Below are 27,477 nucleotides of genomic sequence, written 5' to 3' on the forward strand. Positions count from 1 at the left end.
CCCCACTCTCAGTATTATCTTTGCCTGCACGCAAAATGAGAATTTCATTAACGTTATTAATATTCGCATTGTTGAGCCTTTTTGGCTTGCCACGCCCACAACGCCCACTGGAGTAATAACTTGATTATGACGCGGAATTTACATTTTTTGTGCTTGTGATTTTAATAATTGCTCATTTCACTTGCAGCTGCCTTTTGTTTACACTCTCCACCACTGTTGTTTGTTATTGTTAGCAATTATGAGGCCACTTAAATAAATTTCACTGCTGCCAGGCATTGTTCGCCACGCCTACAAACAAATTGACAATTATTTCGCTCGTTGGACACTGCCCATTGACCAAGCTCCCACAAATGACAAACGAGCCAAACGCCCAAAAACTTTCCATGCCATTCATTCAGCTTTTTCGCAAAACTTTAGCTGGTGTGATTTTGATTTAGCTGCAGGCTTTCCACAAGCGCCTGACTGCTTGCCTGCTTGCCTGCTTGTCCTTGTAGGTGTGAGACTTAGGGCTAATGAAGTTTTCAATGGCCCCAGCCATCCACTTGACTGAGTTGACTCTTGCCAAACAATTGAGTGCAAGCGTGCGCCGGCAAAGTGACCAAAAACTTGCTCTCTTGACTTATGATTACTATATTTATCTTTCGTTATATTTTAATAGTCAGCCATAAAGTTGCTCTTGATAATTTTAATTACCGCTAAACGCAAAAACAAAAACACTAATAAATCATTGATTTGCCTCGCAGCCAAGCAAGCTTAGCTTTTATTAATGAGTTCAGATTTGCGTGCGTAGGTGGCAGCTTCGAGCGTTTAGCGAATAGCTCAAATTTGATTTGAGTAATGACTGCCTAATTTATTTGAATAAATGGCTGACAATATTAAGTTATGAGATGTTTTAATCAGCAAATTAGAATTATAAACTTAAAAATTTTAAATGCCTACTAAATGTTTATTGCTCTTGTGCAAATAGAGTTGATATCGGGGCTGCAAACAATTTCAAGACGTAGCTCAATAGCTATTTCTCAATGGAAAATGTTTAGTATTAAGATTTTCTGGATTTAAAACAGAACAGTAACCTAACAGACCTTGATTATTGTTTTCAAATAAAACGAATCGATTAAAAAATTTATGCTCTTAAACAAATCAGTTAAATAAATACATAAACAACTCAACTTAAATTTCTGTTTTAGTTTTAAGCAAATCTATTGGATTATAGATCATATACGCTAGTAATAATTTGTGTAGAACAGACTAATTATATTCATTGCCTTAGACTTCCAGCTAATTCAGGCGCGAATATATTTATGTAATATGCAGTTGCAGCACAAAGTTATTATTCTGTGGAAACCGTAAATTAACAATGAGGCCTTATAAAGCCAAGCAGTGATTTTGCATAAAGTACATTATTCGCATTGGCATTTGCAGACGTTGCGATTTGATAATTAGCAGGCATGCAGCTTAATTGAAACCCATTACTTAATCCGTTTATTGTTATCCAGATCATAACTTAATTTGTGCTTTACTTCAATACTTTTACATGTTGCTGATATATTTGTTAATGCAGTTAAATATTTACGTCATATTAACCTTTTAAATAGCAAGCGATGCTGCTGACATTGAGCAATCATTTTAACACAATTAATTGCAATTAAACGTACGTCGATTATAATTTAAAAAAATTGTAAAATATATATGTGTATATAATAGATCTATGTGCTTACCATTATTTGCAGCGGAGCCACCAGCGTTGCCGGCGGTAACGTCGCTGCTCAGCGCCCAAATTGCAAGCGAGCCAAAGTTGAGCCAGAGCGTTAAAGCGATGCAGAAATTGTGCAGCATGTTGAGTAAGTTTTCGTATCACAATTTATGCTATAGCTTATCAATTTTGAATTGGCATTAAAATAACGCAATTAAACTTGGGATATACTTTATGTTAACTGTAAGCTTTCGGCGCACAGCAATTTATGTATTCATTGTTTAATCTGTTGCAATTTTTTAAATTGATTTCTCTTGTTGTCTTTGTGCTGCAAATAAAAGAGAGAAAGAGAGAGAGTGAGGGAGAGAAAAAGTTGGTTATTAAAATATGATTAAATGGCTGTGGCATATTTTATCAATGGCTGACATAAATTTTGCTGTGAAATTAAAGTGGCCCGCTGCGCAATTTGCCTTTGTATTTGTGTTTATTAAATACAGCGCCTAAAAGCCGACTACGCTGATTTATTTGCTAGCCAAACACAGAGAGGAAGCCAAAGGATGTATAAATGCCACAACAATACATAAACAATCAAGGGTGGGGCCAGCATAAAAATCGTGCAAATTCTTGATTGAATTTCGCCTGACGTAAGCGGATTAAAAAGAAATTCTATGAACAAAAAGACAACCAACAGCATCACAACAATAATAAACCGAAGCATAAAAAATATAATAACGAGAAGACAAGTCATAAAAACGCAGCGCAGCAATGAACGCATCAAATGAGCTACAGACAACAGTCAAGACCATTGAATGGACTAGACAACTGTCTGCTCTGCTCTGCTCTGGTCTGCTTTGGTCTGCTCTGAGCTTTACTTGGATTCTTTTGGTTTATGCCAGCCACTTCCGACACGTGCTCCGCGGCAAATCCAACTAACTAGCATGTGTAACAACACATGTATGGAATGTTAATGCGAGTTATTAATTAATATGGAGCGAGGCCAGTACTCATTTGCTTTACAATATTTATTTGATCAGCACTGATATTATTAAACAAAGTACAGTCGCATCAGTTGGTGCCTAATCAAGTGACTATATAAAATGCTGATAAATGAAGTCCGCGCTGATGCCCTCAACTTCAACATGACCAATAGCGCTGTCCCCTCATCATCATCATCATCATCATCATCATCAGCATCAGTAGCAAAGGCATCAAATCCCTCGTCAGCATACCAAAGCTCTTGGCGTCATCGTCGTCTGCTTTGCTTTAGCTGTGCTTTGCTTTTGCATATATGACAGGCGATGCTTCAGACACGACACGCTGCTGGCTTTATGCTTTAATACCCTATAAGCTCCAGCCAAGTTCTTTGGGGGATAATACAACTGCAGATTGCTAATTATTTTAGTGCCTTTTACAGTTTCAGTTTGTTTGCTTAACAAATTGTAAAGTTGGCAAACTTAGTTTCGAAAAATATTTGCTAACAAATGCAACACGATTTACTCAAAGCCGAATTACTGCCTTAAGGGCATTTGATAGTTTAGCAAACTCATGCTCATATTGCAGACTTTCCCGTACTCTATCGTTTTATTTTTTTAATAATTTTTTTTCGTTTCGTGTCACAAGCGCAAAGCAATTTGCTCCGTCAGCTGTAGCTGCTCTCAACGTCCCCACCCACCCAAACACCCATTGCAATGAGTCTGCTCTGCCTTAAAGATTTTTCGGGTGTGCTATTGCAATATGAATGCATTTCAATTAAAATGTGAACGATGCTTTCTTAACAGCAGCTGTTGTGGTTTTGCCCCCGCTGTTGTTTTTCCTTTTTCTTGTTTGTTTGTTTGTCTTTGGCTGCAAGTTATTGAAATCAATTTGTAAGCTTAATTGAATTTCGTGCTGTTTTCATCAATAAATATATAGACAAGCGCGCTCTATCATGCAAGTAGCAGCCGTGTAATTTGCCTAAAAGTCGCTCCAAAGCAAACATGTTTACCATGTCTATTAGCGAGCTCAAACACACCCACAGACATACGAGAATTTCTATATGCAAAATTTAGAATATATTCTGTATTTTTATACGCCACTGCCAGCTTAGCTCTCTCACCCACGTAGCTTGGCTGACGGCAGACAGAGCCAAGCTTTTTGTATTATTGCCAAAAGTTATTATGCCGTTTGCATTTCCATGTATCTGGCTTTTGTGTTGCATACTTTGCGGCTGGCTGCAACTTCTGCTCTTCTGCCACAGTCAGCGTCAGCGCAATGAGAGGAAAACTTTAAGCGCGTGATTTTTGCAATTTGGCTAATAGCGAAAAGTCAACGCTGCGCCGTCGGCTTTGAATGGCCGCTGACAGTGAGTAATGGTAGTCAACACAAGCGGCAAGAGGCAAACTGTGGGGTTGACATACAATGGGCACACTAACTATCCCAGTTACCCCCACTTGCTGCTGTTGCTGGCATGAGCGCATTTATATCAATATTAATAGCAATATTTACGTTCACAGCGGCGGCAACTGCAAGCAATGCAATTGAAGATTTACCTGTGGTCGCTATATTATCTTTATTTTTATTTTTTTCTTTGGAGAAATGCACGCACGACTGCGCGGCGTTGAAACGCTGAGGCTACATGGACTTGGCTGCCAACCATTCAGTCGCTTGTGCATAATAAATCAATTTACATTTTCTCTTACTACATGCAAAAAAAAGAAGTGTAAAAAAAATGAAATGCAAATAACGGCAACAAACCATGAACGATGCAGTGTGTATGAGCCTGAGACTTGGCTACCCCAGCACCACTTTTCACCGCAGAGATTTACGCGCACTTAAATCACAGCCAACTGAATTGATCGCCATCAATGAATAGCAGCAGCAGCGGCAGCAGCAGCAATACGTGGCGAGCACCCAAGCCAGGAAGCTAGCAATGGAAATGGAAGTGGAAGCCTGAAAGTCGATCCGGCAGTTGGCCATTTGGTGAAAGCGTTCAAGAGTCTTGCACTTAATGTCGCCACTTAATGAGCATAAAATATGTTAAATACATACAACAAAAAGCAATTGTGTTTTTTTAACGCATTTTATATTCATGCTGGCCTTTCAATCTGCTGCTCACATTGCAAACATCGATAAATATTTCATAAGTGCAAGCTTTAAATCAATTGAAAATTTCATATTCTGCGCATTTGCATTTTCAACTGAATGCCACATTACAATTTAATAATATTTTTAGTTTAACTTGATTGCTTTAATTTAGCATGCAAAACTTTTGACGGCTGGCTTTGACACTTTATGTGTGAACAAACAATTTTTTTTTTATCAAACTAAATCAGTTACAATTTATTTGCAAAAAGTTTTTCAATCGCCAATTGATTTTCGTTGCGAGCAATTTTACAAATTGCTAAATTGATTAGCCTAAGAGTGTTTGAGTCCCATGCTCAAATTAAAAGCCAAAATCCCAGGCAAAAATACATCAGAGATTAAACATTTAATATTCATAATGTTGGTTGCACACACACACACACACAAATGGAAGTTTGAAAGTCTACAATGCGCACTTCAGTCCCTAATTGCTTGTGTATTAAATTTCTGTATGGAGTTTTGTTAAATAATAAACTTTTGCGTGATTTTTCATGCGCATTGTTTTGCCAACTGAGCAGTTAAACTTCAGAGCAAATATAAGCTTACGCAGGAGCAAGCAAAGCCGTGTAGCTCGAGGCGAAATTCAGACAAGTAAACTGCTTAACTTAACAACAACGAGAACAACAACAACAACACAAAAGGCAATATTTTGCAGAGCTTTGATGCAGCACGCATTAATAAACAAAGCAGACAGCAAAGTGTTTAATAACTCACTGCAGGCAAAGACAACGAAAGGCACAAGCTGCTGCTGCAAATGCAACTCAGTATGTCTGTGTGTGTGTCTGTGAACAGTTGGTTGCATGTCAGCTGCAGTGGCAGTGGCAGTGGCATGCTGCCATTAGATGTTGATCTGCTTAGTCAGCCGCTTTACTTGGATTGCTGTAGCAACTGCAGCTGCTTGCAGACTAAAACGTTTTTCATGTATCTTTATGTTGATCTATAATTGAAACTATAATTGACGTGAACAGAATCGCAATAAAAAGTTGCCATCTCTATTTTCTCTAATTGAACACGATAAATTGTAACAAAGTTGAGTTATAAATAACAATCATCTGTCAACAGCAGCATCATAAACATAGTCCCCATTTGAATTTATATTTGAACTGCAACTATTTCTAAATATAAGTTTTAGTTTGAAATTGATGCTGTGTTGTCAACCAGCATAGTTTTAAATATCTTCAGAATACTAACTTTATGCAGCTCCTATGCGCAACATTTTTGAGATGATCGCAACATTTAGCAACTCGTAATATTATAAGAGTTCATGATCTAAGTTCATGATCTGCGATCTGCTCACTACTCTAAGTACTGTCGGTGTTTGCCAAAGGACTTTGCCCCCCAGATGTAAAATTCTTTGCGATCTTTTGTACTTGTCGCAATAACTCACCCTATCAAATGATTTTGTGCTAGTCACAGCAGTCACAGCAGCTGGGCAAATATTCAATTTATAAATAGATGAAGACGAGTGCGGCAACGCGACGCATTTTTATGTGTTCCACACTGATCTGTTTTTGTGGCGCGTTGGCAGAAATTATGTATGTACGTTTTATATGCAATAGGGCAATTGTAATAGTCGCAGACAGAGCGACGCCGACGCCGGCACACAAGAGAAGACACAGACACAAACACACAACTAGCAACTTAAATAGCTGAAGCACACAATTATTGATAAGTAGACAAGCAGCGTGCAGTTCGTCGCTGATGCAATTATAATATATTTGCTAAGTACTCTTATTGTCTGGCGTGCTGCGTAAACAACAACAATGCGTATACGCGGCTTGTGGCAGCCATAAACAAATCATAAGCTCTGAACAGCGACACACTCGGGCTAAGAACAACCGCGCGCCTTGAAAGCCGATTTGGCACTGAGACGAAGTCCAAAACGAGCCGAGCGCAGCATCAGCAGCAGCCTCGTTGTTTACACGAGACAAAATGCAGACAAAATTACATCGGTTGGTCGTGCTGGTCGGCCGCTTCGGCTCTTGGCTTTGGCCCCACATATAAAAGTACTTAGGGCCAATACAAATATCAAGCGTCAGTTAGAATCAGTTGATGACAACTTGTTACATACGACATTACATGCAAGCAAACATATGTTCAATGATATTGCGAATAGAATTGCCATGCGGCAATAATTAACTTGAATTAAGCGACACATTTAATTTCAAACATTAGCATAGGTCTTAAAAATGCATTGTATTAAATATTAAACAGGCAGTTGTGACTAGTGTTTAAGTCATAAGAAGAATTAGATATATGTATGTAACAACAAGAACTCGCAGCACTTGCCATTAAATCATTTTAAATATCATTAATAATATTCAGCATAGCTAATCTACTTTACTAAACTTACAGCGACAAAAAATAAAAGTCGAAGCAGTTTTTCAAAATAAAAACTAGTTCCCATCTTAAACATTTTAAAACTTCGCTCATATTTTTTCTACCAAAATCCTAATCCAAATATTCCGACACAGCTAACAACATGGTCATGGTGATCTGTTAATTATAGTTGACATATGGACACCATTGGACACACTCCCGCATATGTTGCAAGTGCTCTGCTTTAACAGCAAAGGCACATGTAAGGCATTAGAGTCTTGAAACAGTTTGCATTTAATGTTGCCTAAATTTAACACAATTTTAATGGTTTGGGGTCTTAATCAATCATTCTTAAAAGCACTTTGATGCATGCCATAAAAAATGCAAGCAGAGCGTATTTTTATGACTTACATAAATAAATGCGAGACAACACTAAGCGACTGAACCATAATTAAATGCATGTAATGAAATTTTGAAAGGCATATTAGAATCTAAAAAATATTCTCATGCATCAATTCAGTTCATGCTATGCTGATTAACATAAGTTTGGCTCTTGCCTTTAGCTTAACAGTAGAAATTTCTCTTAAGCCATGTTAACTGTCCCTGTTGCAGCGCTGTAATGTTATACTTCTCTTACTATGCAGCTGTTAACAGTCACCCCAAGTGCACGGCTGTATGTAAAGCGGCTGTAACTTGTAATGTTAAATCTGAAAATATCCCACTATTACCCCTGCATGATTTTGCAGAGCTTTCGAGTTCAGAAGCTTAGGGCGACAGCTTTGTGACTTTTGACTGTTAACGCCAAAGCTTTGATTCCTTTTGAACTTCAGTTCGAACAGCGAACAAGCGTAGACAAGCAAATGTGAGTAACAGCTGTTTGCGAAAAGTCGCTGCCCCCGCGAGTCCATCGAGGTGCGTAAGTTGTCAGCTGGAACTAAAAAAGAAACTTTCAGTCGCTTAGTTTCAGTTTACACACGAATGGAACAGAGTGGAAACAACATGCGGTGCGTCACCAAGTGACGTTCACAAATACATACAAAGGCGCATAAATTTTACGCGTGTGTGTAGGAGAGCGCGCGTGTGTGTGTGTGAAGCAGCATTGAAAAACACTTTGGCTAGACAAAAGCCAAACTGAAAAGCAGGAAGCTGATTGTAAAGTAAGCCTTGACCTGAACCAATGCAATTGCAATAACAACAAGCGAACAATAGCAGTCAGACGAAGTGGAAAGCGGAGTTCACCTGCTCAGCAAGGAGGTGCAAAGGCGCGTCATGACGTCGACCGTGCACGGGCCAGTCAATTAACGGCAAAAAGTACAACAGCTTGGGCATAGAGTAACGCGGAAGCAACAATAAAACAAAAAAAAAACTGTGGCCTACATTGCGGCAACAGCAGCTCTGGAGCAGGAGCATGGGCTCATGTCTCGGCAGCTGTGTTGCCTCTACCACCACCACGACCAGTGCTCCAAACTCAATTACAAGCAGCGGCACAGCCTCCTCGTCTTCCTCATCGACAAGCTCCGCATCTTGCGTGCCTGCCGCCAGCAGTTGCCTGCCCTGGTAAGTTCCCTCTCCCAATCCCAACTGTCCGCCCCACTGCCGCTCACATGATGCTTGCAGTTAATTAAAATTGTATTTTGTTTACTTAGCGGCACACACAGAAAGTTCGCTAGACCAGGCCAAATCCAATAAGCCCGCTGCTGAGTTGGCAATCAATAGCAGCTTACGGCTTACAGTTTATATGCTAGGCCGCCTACATAAAAAGAAACATTCAAAAGCGTAGCAGGGGCGCCTAATTAGTGCAAATTGAGCGCGCGTTCCAGCATTAAACGACACGCTGCAGTTAAAACTCTAAATTGCCATAAATACAAAAAGCATAACCCAGTGGTAGGTTCTCTGCCCCGTCACCCCTTTGCTGCTCAAGGGTCAATAGCCTAAACTTATGCGCTGCCTGAGTGCGTGTTGCTGCAAAAACAATGAACGATAGGGGCTTCACTTGCTGCAGTAGGCGGGGTCATAAGCGTGAACCCCCAAATGCAATTTGTGTGACGGCCATTAGATGCCCTGTAAAATATATCAGCATAGCCTTTTATTAGTTTGATTTCTTATCAAGAAGCAGTGTAGAGCTGGTCCTTAGTTCGTCACTTCTTACTAGTCAACCACTTCTACTTACTTTTCTAACCCTTAGCTAAACATTTTATCATTTTATTTTTTTGTATGAAAATGGGGTCAATCGCCACCCCACCATGAACTAGAGAAATGGGTCCCCATGGGTGCATACCACGAACTAGTAAAATACGTAGGTGTGGGAGCTAGAATAGACTCTGCTAAGCATTTACATAATGCTACATTTACATGCTTATTAACAGAATGTGTTAACAGTCGCTAAGTATCGTTTCGCTCCTTTCAAATCACATTTCTTACAATCAACAAATAACCCAAAACTATAAGCGAAACAATATACAGTACAATTGTTGAGCAATTCATACATAACTTTATAACCAGCATCAAGCCTCGCCTAATGTGATTCTACAGTTGAGGACTCGGCTAAGCCTTTGCTTAAACTTAAGAAATAATTATACATCAATATGCCTAAATACTTTAATTTTATTTTCAAAGGCGACGTCGACGCACGAGAACAAGATGCACAGCAGATGAGCCAGAGACTGAACTGCTATCGAATGCCGGTGAGCGCTGTCAGCATCGTGGGCTTGTCTATCGCATACTCAAGTTCAGGAGGAAGCAGCAGTGCCCTCAATTCCTGGACAAGTACTGGGAGCAACAGCCCAGCTATGCCAAGCTACAAACCGACAGGTGAGTGCAATTAACTTACTTAAATGTGATAATATAGCAATAAATTTAATTTTGCAGCTGTCTACAGGATATACAGCTACAAAATCTGGACGTGCAGAAGCTGCTGAATGCCAGCAATACGCCAAGCAAGGAGACAGAATTGCAGCACTATACGCGCATGGTGAACTCTAGAGCTAGCTCCTCGCTGGATCTGGAATGGGAGCACGAGTACTCGCAATTAAGGCAATACCAGCAGCACCAGCAGCAGCAGCAGCAACAACAAAAGGAACAGCCACACACGCAGGCCACACCGCAAATGGCGGACAAACACGCACGCTACGCATCACTGGACCAATTAACCACAGCCGCATCGATGGCGACCAGCCATGGACGACATGCGGCGGCGGCGCGTCAGGCGCGTTTGAGTGGCCAACGTTATGGCGGCTCATTTACGCGCACTTCCTGCTGTTCGTCCACACAGAACTCATGGTCACACATATCCACACCCGAATCGCTCGAATGGGACATTGATGCGGAGCAGGAGCAGCAGCGACAACTGCGCCAAGAGGATGACAACTTGGACGAGGAAACACTCAAGCTGTTGCATCAAATTGAGCAGCTCAAGCATCATGTGCTGCACGAGACTGGAGACGGGCTAAGCAACGATGGACTGCCAATGCAGCCCACACACTTTGGTATGAACAATGGCTCTGAGCTAGAGGCGTCCATTAGTTGATCTATCCATCCTCAATATTGAGATACACCTAATGTTACAAAACAGGGATCGTAATTCTTATAGATTTATATGCATTAGAAATGCACTATATACTTAGTTTGATTTTATATGCAAATTATATACTTATGTTTAGGCCTATTTAATTAGTCTATTTATGCTTATTTAATTTAAAGCTTGCGCTTTTACGATCCCTAACAACTAAAAACACACCTGTAATATACTACGAAAATGCAGATATTTTAAAAAAGAAACAAGCACTTGTCACATGTTTACAAAACTTAAATTTATGCTTGAGTATATTCCATAAATCAATTACAAAGTTAAATGCAATTTAAGTGCCTAGCAAAATTGTTTCAATAGTTTTGCTTAAATCAATCCACTGTTGTCCCCACGATTTTGCAGCTTATTAATATTATTATAACCTCTAAAAAAAAACAAACACGTTTTTGTTACGCTTTCAATTATAAATATTGTACTTTAAAAAAGTAATGTAATATCTATTATAAAATGTAAACAAATATTATATTTTCAAAAGTTTAAAGGACAAAAACGAAAGCAAAAAGATACGTCCTATAGTATATCTACATATAAATATATATCTATGTATATTTAGCAGTAGCTGCGTTACAAATGTGACCAAAAAAAAAACAAAAAAACATTTTCTTTGAGACTTAACTAACAGATTAAAGACAACGTTTGTAGAAAATTATATGAATGCGTACTTCATTTAAATTTCTGTTGCCTTTTGATTATATTACAACTTACTGTGAAAGCCATGTAGCTACGATTCAGACCACATCCTGATGTGGGCGATGCCAGGTAAGCTTTTTATTATTTCGTTGACATTTATTCATTTTGTAAAACTCACGATTGTATTTTACAGCAATTCATAGACAAAAACGACAAAATTTAAAACAAGAACAACCAACCAAACCAAAAATACAAATTGATATTTCTGTCGTTATTATTGTAATGTTGTTATTGTTGATACAGTCAAGGATTTGGGGACACAACAATATATTGCTGGTCAAAATACCAAACGAACATAAACGACCAGCAGGTTGCTGCCAAATATAAATAAATCATTTATTATTAAGGCCCCAAATGCAAACAGTGAGAGCTGAGCTATTTCTCTATTCTCGCTGGCAGGCAATATTAATAAAAGACAAAAGAGTATTAGGAGCCTTACTCACCCCCCACACTATAATTATAAGCGTTTAATATATATTTCTATTATAATTATACTTTATTTTCGAAAAGTTTATTGGACAAAATGCAAGCAAAATACATAAAGGAACTTCCTTGTATAGTAACTAGTATTTAGCAGAAAATAAAAGACGAAAACATATTTTTCTTCAAAGCTTAACTAAACAGATTAAAGAAAAACTTGTGCAGAAAATTATACCAATGAATTATAATCTTCTCGTTTTCCGAGTCTTTGTGGCAGTTGTTGGTAACTTTACAATTGGCTAACCAAGAAAGTCCGTGACCTTATTTTTCAATTTAGTCAGAGTGCTGGGCTGGGGCTGGTTGAAAAAAAAAAACAATAAATATTTAATTGTATTATTAAAAATAGCATTTAACTTACTGTTGTGCTCAGTGGCTGTGCCTGAGAGTTGGCATTATGGCCATAGCTAAGATCGGTAAGATCCTCTACTTGAACTTGTCCCAGCTCGCCATTGTCATCGACGAGCTCCTGCTGCTGTTGTCCATCCAGTTTGTAGTTGTTCCAGTCAGCATCCAGCTCCTGCTGTTGCTGCTGGCCACCGTCCTGCTCACCATCCTGCCAGCCCAGATCCACCTGCTGCTGCTGACCCAAATCCAACTCCTGCTGCTTTTGTGGCTCCTCGCCAGCGGCACGACTCCATTTGCCCAGATTAGCGCTAGCGCTGGCCGAAGAGCCAGTTGGTCCACCAGCTGCTGAAGCCGAAACTTGGCCCACTGGCACATTGAAAGTGTAATCCGTGCGACGATACTCATAGCCGCCATTTCCGCCGGCGCCGCCACGCTGATAGGGCAAAGGAGCGGGTGTGGAGACAACAGGCATGGGCATTGGCATGGGCGGCGCCTTGGTTTCACCCTCAATCTGTGGCTCATCCTCGTTAGAGGCCTCCTCATACACATGCGGTGGCTGATCGCCGCGATCCTTGGAGAACACCGGCTTGTGATCGCCCGTGGAATTGGTGCTGCCGCCATCTACGACATAACCGCCATTGCCAGCAGGCAAATCAATCAGACCCTGACTCAACAAGTACAGGACGCGGCGCCATTGATTGAGCTCATGGCCAGACTTGCTGTATTTGGTTTGCAGACGCTGCAGACGCCAGTGCTGCTTGCTCTCCCAGCTCTGCACCTGCGATTCGGGCAACAGCTTGCGATGGTTCAAATAGCTCAAGAATTGCAGCTCCTCGTCGCGGAATTGCTGCAGCTCAATCAAAGACATGCCATAATAGCGAGCCACAGCCATAATGCGTTCGAATTCCTTGAGTTGCCAGGCCTTGAGCTCATGCAAGGAGATGAGATACTGTTGGGCCACGCGCTGCAGCTGCTGCTCGTCCTGACGCTGCCAGTCGCGCAACTGACGTAGCGTCATGTTCTGAGTGCCAATGAAGTCGTAGAGGCGATCACGCTCCTTCTGCTGCCAGCTGGTCAGCATGTTGAGGCGACGCTGCTCCAACAGCAGCTCCTTGGCTATGTTGCCAACGTGTATGCGCTGCACTGGAGCCAATTGGCTCAAGCTAACACCATAAAGACGCGCCAGCTCATTCTGATAGTTGCTATCGAGCGAAATAAGCTCCAGCAGTTCCTGGTCGGTGATAATAACGCTCGAGACGATTTGGCGCAGACGCTGACGCTCCTGCTCCTTCCAGTCACTGCCCATCTGCTGATTGTCCACAATCAAACCCATGTCGTATAGCCGCTGCAGCTTCTCGCGTATAAACAAACGCAGCTCTTCAATGCTGATGCCATATTTCATTGCTAGCGTGTGCACATCACGCATGAGCAGCTGCTCCAGGGCAGCCCGATTAATGGGATGACGTATGACTGTTTGATAAATGCGCTCCAGCTCTGTGGTCTGCCAGCTGACGCGACTGCCCTGCTCGATCTTGCGCTGCTGCAGCAAACGATTCAGCTCGGTGTTGTACCAGGCCTTCAGTTCCTCGAAGCTGATTTGATATTTGCGCACAACGTCCAGCAAATGCTGCTGATCGTTGATGAGCTTAAGACGCAGCTCCTCAATGTTCCACTTCTGGCGACGACGTAGCTGTTGGTTGATCAAGTCTTGAATGTACTGCTGCTCCTTCAGCTGCCATTCCTCCACGGTTAGAGAGCCCGAAATGAAGCCCTCCTGAGCCAGCTGTCTGGCTGAATGCTGCAGCCACAGATGAATGTCCTCGACTGTAATGTGATACTGTCGAGCCAGACGCTCAAATTGGGGACGCTGGCGTGCCACGTACAGCTCAAACTCTTGCCAGCTCATGGGATGCAGTGAGAGCTCGCTGCGTAGACGAGCCGTCAGCTGCTCCTTCCAGGGCTGTGCGTCGCTGTTCTGATCCCAAATGTGCACAATTTCCTCATATTTGACATGCTCTTGTGGCTTCTCGATTTCTCCGATGAGCGACAGCCTGGCGGTTTCCTTTTGCACCCATTGCTCCACCTGCTCCACTGTTACATGATAGTCGCTAGCAATGCCATTAAGTCTCGCCTTGTCGCGCTTCAGGAAGTCCACAAACTCCTGATAGCTCGTGGAGTCGCGCTGCTGTTGCAGCCAGTTGTTGAAGCCTTGGCTAATCTGTTGCTGCCATTGTTCCTGCTTTTCGAATTGCACCAGGCCCGAGCTCTGCAGACGCTTTAGCTCGTCATGCAGCCATTTGTCCACCTGTTCAATGCTCACATGATTCGTCTGCGACAAGCTTTCAAGCCGTGCACGATCTTTGCTCAGCTCCTGCTCCACTTGTTCATAGGTCAAGTCCTGCTGATGCTTGAGCAGCAGCTCAATCAGTCGCTCCTGCTCGGACAGCTGCCACTTGGTTAGATTCTCCACCTTGGCATTGCCTGTGGTCTTCAGATTGATCAACTGTTGACGCAGCCATTGCTCAATCTCCTCCACATTAACCGAGTACTGATTGGCCAGCTTCTGCAGGCGATCGCGCTCTTGCTGCAACTCCATCTCGAACTCCACATAGCTCAAATGATTCTGTTCCCGCACCAGAGTTTGTAGACGCTCCAGCTCAGACACTTGCCAGGCGCTCAGTGTCTTGAGCGAGCTCTCAGTGTTTCCACGCAGTCGCTTCAGCTCTGCAATCATCCACTCCTCAATCTGCTCCACATTGATGCGATACTGATCGGCCAGCTGATTCAGATGCGCACGATCCGCAAGCAGCTTCTGTTCGTACTCCGCCGTAGACAATCCGTTCTTATACTCGGCTATCATTGACTTGATGTAGTCGCGCTCAGACAATTGCCACAGCTGCAGTTGCTCGATCTCGAATTGTCCCTTGTTGCGCAGATCTTCAATCACTTTCTTGATATAGCTCTCGATCTCATTAACGCTAACATGATGCTGATCGGCCAGCCTCTGCAAGAAACGATGATCGTTCTGCACCTGAGTTGAGAAGAAACAGCAAATTAGAAAACAATTAAATTAATAAATAAAACAGGGCACAGTAATTAAATAACTGGACTATGATGTTCATAAGAAAAGCTTTAGTTACAAATAAATTAATATAAAAAAAAATAAATAAAATGGTAATATATACACTTTATGGTATCTGTCACGCATTGTTCTGCCTGTTACGCATAAATCTCATTTAAATAACTAACGATACGTTTATATATATAGCGATTCAAAGCAAAATTTATAATTATATTATTAAAAGTTTGAAATGTCGCAAGCAAAGTTTATACCGTAGCCGTTAAATTGCAATTGGGATTGGGTTTACCGTTGCTGTTAAATTGCAATTACTGCTACTAATTAAATTAATTATGGAAAATAATATAAATATTGTTAATTTTAATTATTTAGTGGTCAAGTTTACCTTTAATTCGAACTGCTCCACGGTGATGTTGCCATGGGATTGGAGCAGCGAGAGAATGCGCTGCTGCTCGGCGCGTTGCCAGGCAGTCAACTGCTCGATGTTGAGCTTGCCCTGCTGTTGGAGACGCTGAATTTCCGACTGCACCCAGCGCTCGATCTCCTCGGTGGAAGTGTGATATTGGAATGCCATTGTCTGCATGTGCTCGCGGTCTTTCGTTAACTCGGCTTGCAGATCCTCAGCGCTCCATTGCGTGTTCTGCTTCAGCAGCATCTCCAGACGCACACGCTCAGCCATTTGCCAAGCTGTCAGATTATCGATCTGCAGCTTGCCCTCGTCACGCATGCGAGCCAGCTCCTGCTTCATCCAGCTTTCGATCTCCTCCACCTGCACGCTGTACTGACGCGCCAGTTTCTCCAGCAGCTCACGATCCTGACGCAGGCGAGCTTCCAGCTGCTCCGTGGACTTGTACTGCTGTTGGGCCAGGCTCTTCAGATGCAGACGCTCCACCTCCTGCCAGTTGGTCAGACGCTCGCTGGGCTTGAGCAAGCCCATGCCAATGAAACGTTGCTCCTCCTTTTTGACAAACTGTTCGATCTCTTCGATCTGCACATTGTGCTGCATGGCGAGACTTTGCAGGCGTGCGCGATCCTCGAGCAGCCACTTGTGGAACTCCTCGACAGTGTAGTCGCGTTCCTGCACCATGTTCGTAAGATTGCCACGCCATTCCTGCTGCCAGTTCTGCAGTCGCTGCATTTCCAGCAAGCCTTCATTTTGTAGCTTTTGAATTTGCTGTTTCATCCATTGCTCAATCTCCTCAACGCGCACTTGATTCTGTTGAGCCAAGCTATAGAGATGGGTTTGATCGTTGTTGATCTTGGCCTTCAACTCATCGATGGAGAGCACGTTCTTGTTGACCAGAGCGTACAGACGCTGCTGCTCAATCTTCTGCCAATTATTCAGCTGCTGCTCCATATGCAATTGACCCTCGCGCTGCAGACGATCGCCCTCGGATTGAATCCATCGCTCAATCTCGGACACTTGCACGTTGTAGGTCTTGGAGAGAGCCTCCAGGCGCTGTCGGTCTGCCAGCAGCTTGCGCTCAAACTCATCGATCGAATATTTATTTTGCTGCAACAGCGTTGACATTTGCTGGCGCTCAGCCAGCTGCCAATCCTTCAAAGCTTCAGCCTTAAGCAGACCCTCGCTCTGCAGACGCAGCAGCTCCTTCTTGAGCCACTCTTGTATATCCTCCACGCCCACCTGATAGGTGTTGGCCAGCTCAAAGAAGTGCGCCTGATCGTTCTTGATCTTTGCCTCCAGCTGTTCGACAGTCATCGAATTATGCTGCACAATCGATTGCAGACGCTCGCGTTCCCGCTGCTGCCAAGCCGCCAAATGCTGCTCCATATCCTTAAGCAGACCCTCCGACTTGAACTTTTGCAACTCACTTGCAATCCATGACTCAATCTCCTCGACGCGCACCTTGTACGTACTGGCCATTTGCTCCAGACGCGCGCGATCGTTCATTATGCTGTTCTGGAACTCCTCTATGGTCAGCTGATTCTTGCCCACAATGTTGCGCAAATGCGCGCTTACTCCTTGCTGCCAGTCCTTGATTTGATTCTCCATTTGCTGCTGTCCCAGCAATTGCAGTCGCTGCAGCTCTTCACGCTGCCACTTCTCCAACTCATCGACGCCCACGCGGTATTTGGCTGCCAGATTCTGCACGTAGTTGCGATCTTGAGCCATTTGCTGCTGCAGCTCGCTGAGACTGCCCTGATGCTGACGCAGCATAGCCTCCAGGCGCTGACGCTCCGAACTCTGCCAGGCGCTAATTCGGGTCACTTGCTCGTTCTGCTCCTTGATGAGATCTCCAATGCGCGCCACCTCGCCGCGCAGCCACTGCGTCTGGCTTTGCATATCTCCTTGGTACTTAATAGACAAGTCCTTTAGACGCTGCTGATCACTCAGTATGGAGCTTTGCAGCTGAGCTATGGTAGCATTATGCTGGCGTATCAACTCCTCCAGACGCTGCTGCTCTTGGGCATTATCCATAACTAAAGAGCTGGAGTCTGGCACGGAGGAGGGCACTTGAACCGTTGGGTTGAGCGAATCGTTGACATTATTGAAGTAGACATACATGCGCTGCAGCTCTTGGCGCTGCCATTGCTGCAGTTGCTCCTGCGAGACGCCATGACGTTGCGCCAGTTGCCTCAACTTCTGCGCATTGTCCTGCTGCCAGCGATTAAAGTCCTGCTGAGTGTAGCTATTCTGATGTATCAGCCAGTCCAGACGACCACGCTCCTGACGCTGCCAGGCAGCCGAATCCTGCAGTTGAGTCTGATACTGATTCAGCAGCGTTTTGTAGAGCGACAGCTCGCGACGATGAAACTCTGTTAGGCTGGGCATGCTTATGTGATAGCGATGCACTACACCAAGCAGACGATCCTCATGCTGGCGCTGCCAATCCTCAAGACGCTGTGGCGAGTTCAAGTACCAGAAGAAATGCTCGCGCTCCTCACGCTTCCACTGCTCATCGCGCGATTGAGTCGACTGCTGACCAAAAGGCTGCACATTGTCATAGACCAGGCGGCCATTCTGCCAGCGGCGATGCTGCTGCGCGCCATTCACAGAGCTGGTGCCATCCGCGTTCTGTCGAGTGGTTTGATTATAGCTGGTCACAGTCATGGTGGAGCTAACGCCAGGCGAGCCCAACTGGTTATAGCTGGGCATGGAATTAATCTGACCATAAGTGGGTGCATTGAGGCTCACCACTGAATTGTAGCCAAGCACGCCAGGCTCCATGTTATTTTGCATCCAAGAATGCAGCGCCGAATTGCGATTCAAAGTTGAGCTTGAGCTGGGAGGCAGTGAAATCTTGCTGGGCGCATAGATTCCACCATTACCATAGTTGGTCGTAATCTTTGTAGCCTCTGTGCAATTGCGATGCACTACATAGGTCTTGCCATCAACCACTTTCACCTCAGCGGGGTAGGCATAGTTCTTCACCTCATCGAAGCCACTCAGATCCATTGGCTGGAATGGCGCCAGATCCATTTGGGTCTGCTGCACATCGCTAGCATAACGCTCCAGCGCTTCACCAGCCTTGGCATCGAAGAATGTCGGCTGGGCGATGTTGTGATAGTTGATCAGACCTTGGCGCATATCGTTCACCAGCTGCTGGCTAATCTGCTGGCAAAGTGCGTCCAATTCTTCGACGCTTCTGCCGCTCAGCTTCAGTATGTTAGCTGTAAAAAGCAATAAAAATATTTTTATTTTATTATCTCTAAACTTAATTACAAGCACCAGCTGCTGAGTCCTTTTACCCAAAATAAATTCAAAATACTTCCCAATACTTGAAGCAAATGTTGCGTCTGTTTAATACTCGCAACATATGTATAAGCAAATAAAACTTTTTTATTTTTCTTAATTCATTTTAATTAATTGTAAATCATTTATGAACTTCATAGTATGAACTTCATACATGACATTTAATAAATAAATATAAATATTTTAATTTGGATTTCCTGACCTATAAGCTTAGACTCTTAATATTCGCTTATGCTCTGCTGTATAATGATGTCACATTTAAATTTGGCAAACATTAAAGCTTATCAGAATATATAAAATTTGCTAAGCCTATTTAATGCTATTATTTTATTTAATTAATTAGCGTTGTCTCTTAGTGAAACGATTAAGGTATTTGTTTGACCCCAAACTAGGCAGGAAATTCTTGCTTTATCTGATGAAATTGAGTCTCAAAATATTTGTTTCCTAGCACTAAATGAAATACGTCAGTTCCGCTTACAAATACTTTTAACAGAGCCTAGCTTGATTTGAAGTAATATAGATAGTGATATTCATTGATTAATGCTTATCAATTGTTTGTCTAGCAAAGAGCTCGATCAGTTCAGAAAATATACCAAGACCTTGAGCTGATATGGCAATGCAATTAATGCAATAAAATAAATGGAACTTACCACTCCATCCTAGAGAATGCGCCAGGCCGCTGTTTCTACCCGTTGACATGGCGTTGTATTCCTGGGTGAGACGATTCGCAAATTCTCGCACCTCCTTGAAATGTGTAAGAGCCCAGCCGTTGAGCTGAGGCGTCACCGCTTGTAGCAGCGGCTGAGGTTGTCCACCATAGGATGAGCTAAAGTGGCTGCGTTGTATGCTCTGGAAGCTCTGGCAGCTAACCACTGCCAAGAGCAGAGCACAAACACCCAGAGCTCTCATGCTGGGTTAGAACTAGAACAACAAACAAAAAATAAAAACTGTGTCAAGAATAACTTTTAATGTAATATTACGAAAATGCTGGCGAGACTTGAAATCACATTTATTAAAAATCTTTTATAATTGTGTTTTTATTTTTGGACAATGATAAGCTCTCGAATCTAGCGCAGTCTCAATCATTATCACACAACTGCGAGGTTAGCAAAGGTTACTGAGATGATAGTAATAATATTTTACTTGGCGCCTCGCAAAGTTCGGTTCAACTTATTTTATTTATTTTTTTTTTTGGTAACAGATTTATAAAATCGTTCATCCGGTGTCTGTTGATAAGTGTTGTATTGAGTACGTGGATTTAAAATTTTTTGAAAATTTCCCTTTGGCATTGGCTCCATTCTAGTGACAAAAACTAAAATTTGTTTGCGTTTTCTAATTTATTTCTGGAACAACTAATTTGGGAACTGTGACAGACGCTGCCTATTTTTAAATGCATTTGTGCATGCATTTATTTTTCTTTATATATATATTCAGCTATGAGTGTCTGTTTGCAACTGCAGTTGAATTTATTCATTTTATTGTACTCACTTTTTACACACACACACTTGTACTATTTGCACTGTGCGCTAAATTGCGACACGCGACTAATTAAACTGATTAAAGGATCAGTATACACTACACTTCACTTTCACTAGGCGAACTGATTAGACCGTTAGCTTCTCAAATTTCGAATTTAGTTGCGCATCGTTGCGCTGCCGAACAGCAACTGTCGTTTGAGCGCTAAGACTGCAGCTTTTATTAGAAACATTATTGAGCATAAGATGCTAAGCGAGAGAATGACAGAGAGAGAGAGAGAGGGAGAGGCTGTCGAAGGGAATATGAGCGCAAAACTATTATCAGCTCTTTGGAATACAACATTTAATATGAATAGACGCAGATTGTTTTTGCTACGTCATAGTTTAAAGAATCGAAACCGGTATCTTTTACAAATGAGCTTTGTTGCCAAAAGTGATTCACAAGTATTTCACCTATAACCCAACACTTTAAAGATTAAATGATCTATTAATATCACATCTTGGTGGAAAGTAATTATCTGCAAAGCTCAACTGCTAATGTAATTCTCACTAAATTTCAAACATTTATTTTAAACGTCGTGCAGACTGGTTCTGTACTCTAATGAGCTCATTGATGAATGAATGAGCTATATATGAATCACAATCTAGTATCTCCCTGGGACTTGAGTTTGTTTACACGCAGTGACAATATATCAAAAATTATTTATTTATTATTTAAACTTATTTATGATGTCACAAGCTGCATTTAACCATTTGTTACATGACAGCAGTGAGCAAAAATTCAGAAGCCGGCACATCTCACTTGCGTGGGTTCTCTCTCAACAAGTATTTAAAAGTGATTCAAAACAATTAAGAGGAAAATCGTATAAAAGTAAATGCATATGCAAATTATACTGACCTTGCTTTAGGTTAGAATATTTTTTTGGTGACTTCCGATGAATTTTTGGTATGGAGAAACCCAACCCCTTCAATATTAACATCCTATTCAATATTTGCAAATCGATTTAGAGCGTATTCTTTGGTTTGGCTAAATTAGCATGCGACCACAGAAATATTTATAACAAGCGCCAATGAAGCAAAATTATAAAAAATTCATTTGATGAACTCTCTTTCAACTATTGTTTTTAAATCTTTCCATATGTTTGACATGAGGTGCATAATATTTGTATTATAAGATTTTCTTTTATGTCAAGCTAAGAATCGGTACTTTGTTCTAATACTAAAATTACACTTTTGCTAGGTAATAAACAAAACAATCTAATATTACTACACATCAACCAACAAGTGTTTTAAAATTATTCTCACTCATTTGCACGTTTTTGATTAGGATCTATTAGGGCCATCTACCGAGCAATTAGCAATTCGTACTAACACCATCTACCATTATAAAAATATAATCTCAACTTAAGGCTACGCCACCTATTGAACAGTTGCCATACTAAATTTTAGTCAACAGAAAATGTTTTGAGTTTGTTGCAGCAACATGGGCAGTTACTTTTCTCAATAGGTGGCGCTCAATTATAACAAGCTCATATTGCTAAGATATGAAGCGATGCTTATTTACATTTGTAACTGAATGTTTTATTATTTACTTTAATTATTAATATTATGTTCTGATAGTTAAGTATTTAATAGTAGTAATATTTTAAACAAAAGTGCTAAACATTCCCGCTAGAGAATTGTGCTAAATTATGTTTCAAATAAAAGTTGCTAGAGGACGCTTAAAGTTTGCAGTTTCAACAATTCCCCGCAATCAAGATACATATTCAATTATCAAAACAAAAGCTCAGCTAATTAGGCTAATTTTCAGTACAAGTAAATAGATGAACTTGGAAATGAGATGAGCTTAGAAAAAATTGATTAGTGTTTTAAAATAAATTAAATTAAATAAGCTGCGAGGTTCCACAATCACTATTGACAAAACAAGACCTCAAACACCAAAATAAAATAAAAAGCAAGATAAAGAATATTTGCAGGCATAGTACACAGTATAGTCAGATAAATTACACAGTATTGTACGCAGTGTTTCAGATAAATTACACAGTACAAATAGAAATGAAAGAAAATTGAAAAAAAGCAATCGAATGTAAGCGGGCAAATTAGAACGTCAATAATATCAATCACGAACGATGAATGTTTCGCAGCCCTGTCTTTATAAGCTCATCTTTTGATTTATGATAATTTAACTAATATTGAAAAATTTACAGCCAAATCTGTGATTGCTCTTTTAATTTTTGTTCCTTCATTCTAGGCAAGCGAAAAATCCGCCCAAATTGGCAAATTTGTCTGCCTTAGTTGGTTCACAGCTGGCTGGATTTAATTGGTGCGTATAATTCAATATCAATGCCAAAGCAAGCAGGACAAATACAGCAAGAGCTGTATGAGCTCAGCTGCTTGTCTGCTTTTACACATGCGCACATTCAAAAGTCAAAGAGGCCACCAATGTAATTTATGCAGCGTCGCCATCTTGGTTTTATTCTCTCAGCAGTCAAAGCGCTCTGAGTGGAGCAAGACAAGCAAGAGAGAGACATCAATAGCTGCATAGGTGCAACTGCTAGTCTGCTTTTACACATGCGCACAAAAAAATGTCTGGAGGGCGCCAATGCAATTTGAAAACGCCGCCATTTTGTTTTACGCTCTCAGCAGTGGACGCACTTGAGCGAATTAAAATATCCATGGAAGCAGCACAGCCGACTTTGGTAAGCAAGCAAGACAGAGACAGAGCGGTGTGTGCTCAGCTGTTTATCTGCTTTTACACATGCGCACATAAAATAGTCAAAAAGGCCGCCAATCTAAGAGCATGAAAGTATGCAAGCAGCGCAGTCGACTTCGACTGTCGTTATTCGTGATTTGTTGGCAGCGCTGCGCAGCAAACTTCGTCTGTCGCTCTCAGCACTTTGTGTATTCAAACAGCCATTAATCACTGTAATCAATCGTGAGTAATAATTGTTATTTAATAAAATAAACAAACCATTTATTTTCTAAAACTTTTGTCAATTTCCTTTAAAAATCAATTGAGTAACAAAACAAAACAATAAATTACTAACATTATTCAATTCAATAAACCATTCAAAAGCTAAGTTTATTATTAACTTGCATTGTTAAAAGTAATTGAAAATCCTTTTCATGCGCTCGCATTCTAGACACAAACCATTTTGCTAAATAAAACTGAACGAAACATGCAATGCCTTCTAAACTTTTTAGCTCTCAAATGGAACACCAACCCCTAAAGCTTTTTAAGCAAATATAATGTGCTAAATTAAAGATGGGGGTGCATAACTAATAACAAGACAGTGGCAAAGTAATGAATGTACTGAGGTGCGTATGCCGCGCTTTCACACACACAAACACACACGCACACGCACACATTGGCACTCATACACACGCATAGATTGTATAGCATACACGTGCTGCCTTATGTTGCTTTGTGTTGCTTGAGCAAGTTCGTTAAACTTTGTGGAAATCCTGGTAAAATTGACGAGCTGACTGTCAGTCAGTCTGTCTGCCAACGTTGTCGATGTTTCTGGCTCTGGCAAACGGTTTTTCCTAGAACTGTGCGCACACTCAAGTAAGTCCCTGCCTCTTGCCCTGCCCCAACAATCACCTTGGAATGTGCAGCTATGTTGAATATATACCCTTATGTCCTTGGATGTTAAGTAAACGTTTAGCGCTTGCCGTCGTCTTCGTGGCCTGGCTTACAGCTTTAGAGCTCTGGGTGCGAATTATTGACAAAATGGCAGCCAAAGACGCCATTGATTTTGCAGCTGCCTCTAAAAGTCAGTCAGTCAGTCAGTCAGTGGCAAATACATAGCTGAATTATTTATGCACAGCTTGTAGCTAAAGTAGACAATGTTGCGTATACGCCATGTTTGTTTACGTGCCATTGGCTCTAAGTCTAGCACAGAGTAATATAAATGCTGAAATAAATGCTTATTTGTTAGTACATTTGCATGCTATAATTTTGCGAATTTAGTGCAAAACTCTATATGCATTTAACATATTTTATTTCTCTGCATTGAAATGAACTAATTGTGGTTTTTCCATTCGAGCAGAAATTTGTTGAGTGTGTGTGAGTAAAATATTATGCAGAATACACTTGACATTATTAGCAGGTTAAGCCGAAGCGGAGGCTGTCAAAAACGTTCAGCAATTTATTGTAAATAATTATAGCAGCCTGAAAATTAAATATGCCAATTTGAGCTGCACATGTGTGTAATTAAGCTGATTATGGGCTTATGCTTATGCAGCGCTCAGAAATTAATTGAAAATGCGAAATGACAATAGACAATGCAATTTTATAGAAATATTGCCAAGCGATAGCAAAAGATAAACCAAACGTATGTGAATTGAAACTGTTACATCAGCGTAAATATTGATTATGGTTTTTACTTTAAAGCCAAAATTAACATTATCTGATTTTGTATGTTTTTCTATAATTGTAATTAATAGTTTTGAGTAACCTTAAAAAGCACACACTCATACACTAATCATTATCTATGGGCAATAAAATATATACAAAAAATAACTACTTTATGATCACTTTATAAGTAGAAGCAAACATATTATAAGCAAATACACAGAAGATTTAATTTGAAATTGCTAGCTAATTATCATTATCACCGATATCTATGAGCATGTCCGTGCAAAGATATTTTGGTGTACAAGACGAGTCTCGTATACAGCTGACTAGATTTAATTGGTGCGTATATTTCAAAATTAATATCAAAGCAAGCAGGACAAACAGAGCAAGAGCTGTATGAGCTCAGCTGCTTGTCTGCTTTTACACATGCGCACATACAAAAGTCAAAGAGGCCGCCAATGCAATTTATGCAGCGTCGCCATCTTGGTTTTACTCTCTCAGCAGTCAAAGCGCTCTGAGTGGAGCAATACAAGCAAGAGAGAGACATCAATAGCTGAGTAGGATCAGCTGCTAAGCTGCTTTTACACATGCGCACATACAAAAGCCAAAGAGGCCGCCAATGTATTTAAGACAGCGTCGTCGTTTTGGTTTTACGCTCTCACCAGCCAATGAGCTCCAAGCGCAATAACAACAGCAAATAAATGAATAATTTAAATTGAGGTAAGAAAATTGAATAGTTAAATTTTCAACTGACTATATATTTTCCGACACTTATTGCAAGCCATAGCTAAACCCAATGTGCTTCAAGCACGTAAAATTGCAAATGAAATTATTCAACAAACTAAATTTACAGCTACACGTTGAGTGTATGGCAAGGAAACTTTAGAAATAAAAACTGTAGGCAAGTAAACTTTCTTTTTTAGCGCAAACAATTCTCGGAATTAATTTGAGTTAATTGATTTTTGTGCAGCGCGTGTGGCTCGACGGCTTTGCCATGGAAATGAATGTGTCTTGTGAGTTTGCTACGATATGACAGGAAGCTGAGACTGTCTGTCTATCTGTCAGTCAGTCAGCCCAGTCGGTGAGAGATAAAAGCAGCTGAAACTCAAGCGGAAGCCTGGCAGTCAAATAGTCAAACGTATCGACAGAGACAGACAACAGTACGGACGAATGGACGGACTGACAGACGGCATAGCAGGACACGATTGCGTCTGGGTGCTGAGCTGTAATGAAATAAATTTCCTTTTGCACACGCACACACACACATACACACGCACACACATAGATACATATACTTGGGCACATGTGTCAACTGACTTGGCAGGTAGACAGCTGCGCCTTAAGTGTCCAACGGGGGGCGGGGTGAGGCGTGGCAGGCAGGCGTGTTAGGTGTGACTGTGCTTGACTTTGATGAACTTCCTTGGAAGCGCCGTCGTCGTTAATGTTGAGTGTTAAAAATAGCCCAAAAAGACTTCGACTCTGATCATTGTGTGTGTGTGTGTGTGTGGGTGTGTGGGGCAAGCCACATTCTAAATCCGTCTATAATATATTATTAACGCTGAATTAATTAATTGCTCACTGAATTGAACATATTAATTATGCAGAGCTTCTCTTTTAGCCAAACCGAATACCAAAACTGTTTTACATTTATTTTTAACAACATGTCAAAGTGAGCCGCAGCTTTACCCACTCGCCTAGATATGCAGTCGACAGTTCGTATGCGTTGTCTGCCTAATGAACTGTTAAGTGGGTGTGTGCAATGCAAAATGAGTCCTTTGATGGCCACATTCACATCCACATCGACGACGAATTGAAAAAGAACACAAGCGAAAAAATATAGCAAAGAGCTCTGTGCTCTCCTTTGGCCAAATTATCGATTGGTTAAATACTAGTACGACAACGTGGGCATAGAGCATTTGCACTTTTGAGCCTCTTGCTTGAACACGCTGATGATGCTTCAGGTAAGAAGCCAGGCCAAGTCAGTGTCGATTTCAGATGCAGGCGAAAATCTCAAAAAATGATTTAATAGGTAATAATACTTAAGTGTGCGGTTGGTCGACTTTGCAGCATTTAACGGATAATGTGAATAAATAAATATTTATAATATTTTAGCAATTGGTATACCTTTTTAAAGTAATTTACATAAATAAAGTTGTTTATGCCGCTACGAGTAGTCGAATTAAATTTGTTAAACAAATCTTCAACCTCTTAGACGACGCAGCTGCTAAAAACATTAAAATTATACATGAAGCATTTCCAGAAACGATTTTATTGCTTGGTATTGGTAATTGAATTTTACAGACTTGCTCTTGATTTAAGCTTTCAATATTATGGCATAAATTAAGAAGAACTTTTGTCTGCTTTTGTCTACACATTAATTGAAATATTCTAATAATAATAATAATCCCGCACAGGCTAAAAAATAAAGCAAAACTTAAGCACTAAACCTCAGACTAACTATTCGCCTTGTCCGCTGAGTTAATTCTATTAGTTGTCGTATAATTTTGTATTACATTATGCTCTGCTCGCTGCTGTTTATGTGCAGCTGTTGCCAGTTCACTGATTGAATTCATTAGGCATACAATTTATATATATTTTTTTTTTGTTGACTTCCG

At 41.1% G+C, this 27,477-nt stretch overlaps 3 protein-coding genes across 4 annotated transcripts in view; 1 reads left to right on the top strand and 2 right to left on the bottom strand.

The window, feature by feature from the left end:
• Nucleotides 1-1,997, bottom strand: part of LOC108607636 (neurotrimin) — a 45,921-nt gene extending 43,924 nt beyond the window's left edge. The window contains exon 1 of one of the 2 annotated variants that reach the window (XM_033293687.1): nucleotides 1,719-1,990. In XM_033293687.1, the coding sequence (XP_033149578.1) occupies nucleotides 1,719-1,836 (118 nt within the window). In that variant the 5' untranslated portion in view covers nucleotides 1,837-1,990. Of the gene's footprint in view, nucleotides 1-1,718 lie in introns of both variants that reach the window. The other variant, XM_033293688.1, reaches the window with a different exon arrangement.
• Nucleotides 1,998-8,113: 6,116 nt separating this feature from the next.
• On the top strand, nucleotides 8,114-10,787 carry LOC108602023 (adenylate cyclase, terminal-differentiation specific). The gene is made up of 3 exons (XM_017990029.1): nucleotides 8,114-8,689; nucleotides 9,749-9,943; nucleotides 10,001-10,787. The coding sequence occupies exons 1-3, from the start codon at nucleotides 8,541-8,543 to the stop codon at nucleotides 10,656-10,658; spliced, it is 1,002 nt and encodes a 333-aa protein (XP_017845518.1). The 5' UTR covers nucleotides 8,114-8,540; the 3' UTR covers nucleotides 10,659-10,787.
• Nucleotides 10,788-11,952: 1,165 nt separating this feature from the next.
• LOC108608140 (tiggrin) lies at nucleotides 11,953-20,648 on the bottom strand. Its single transcript, XM_017999376.2, has 5 exons — nucleotides 20,516-20,648; nucleotides 19,678-19,948; nucleotides 15,698-18,945; nucleotides 12,247-15,264; nucleotides 11,953-12,184 (listed from the first exon to the last, which is right to left on the bottom strand). Exons 2-5 carry the CDS (start codon nucleotides 19,934-19,936, stop codon nucleotides 12,128-12,130), a joined length of 6,582 nt encoding a protein of 2,193 aa, XP_017854865.2. The 5' UTR covers nucleotides 19,937-19,948; nucleotides 20,516-20,648; the 3' UTR covers nucleotides 11,953-12,127.
• Nucleotides 20,649-27,477: the final 6,829 nt, after the last annotated feature.

The sequence above is a fragment of the Drosophila busckii genome, chromosome 2L (assembly GCF_011750605.1).
Source record: "Drosophila busckii strain San Diego stock center, stock number 13000-0081.31 chromosome 2L, ASM1175060v1, whole genome shotgun sequence".
NCBI lineage: Eukaryota > Metazoa > Arthropoda > Insecta > Diptera > Drosophilidae > Drosophila > Drosophila busckii.

What these genes read in the sequence shown, in the direction of transcription:
- LOC108602023 (XM_017990029.1), top strand. Translation starts at nt 8,541, where the DNA reads ATGGGCTCATGTCTCGGCAGCTGTGTTGCCTCTACCACCACCACGACC. An exon ending in GCCAGCAGTTGCCTGCCCTG is followed by an intron (nt 8,690 to 9,748) that starts GTAAGTTCCCTC and finishes TTATTTTCAAAG; the next exon opens with GCGACGTCGACGCACGAGAA. An exon ending in GCCAAGCTACAAACCGACAG is followed by an intron (nt 9,944 to 10,000) that starts GTGAGTGCAATT and finishes TTAATTTTGCAG; the next exon opens with CTGTCTACAGGATATACAGC.
- LOC108608140 (XM_017999376.2), bottom strand. Translation starts at nt 19,936, where the DNA reads ATGAGAGCTCTGGGTGTTTGTGCTCTGCTCTTGGCAGTGGTTAGCTGC. An exon ending in TGGAGCAGTTCGAATTAAAG is followed by an intron (nt 15,265 to 15,697) that starts GTAAACTTGACC and finishes TTCTCAACTCAG; the next exon opens with GTGCAGAACGATCATCGTTT. An exon ending in CACAGCCACTGAGCACAACA is followed by an intron (nt 12,185 to 12,246) that starts GTAAGTTAAATG and finishes TTTTTCAACCAG; the next exon opens with CCCCAGCCCAGCACTCTGAC.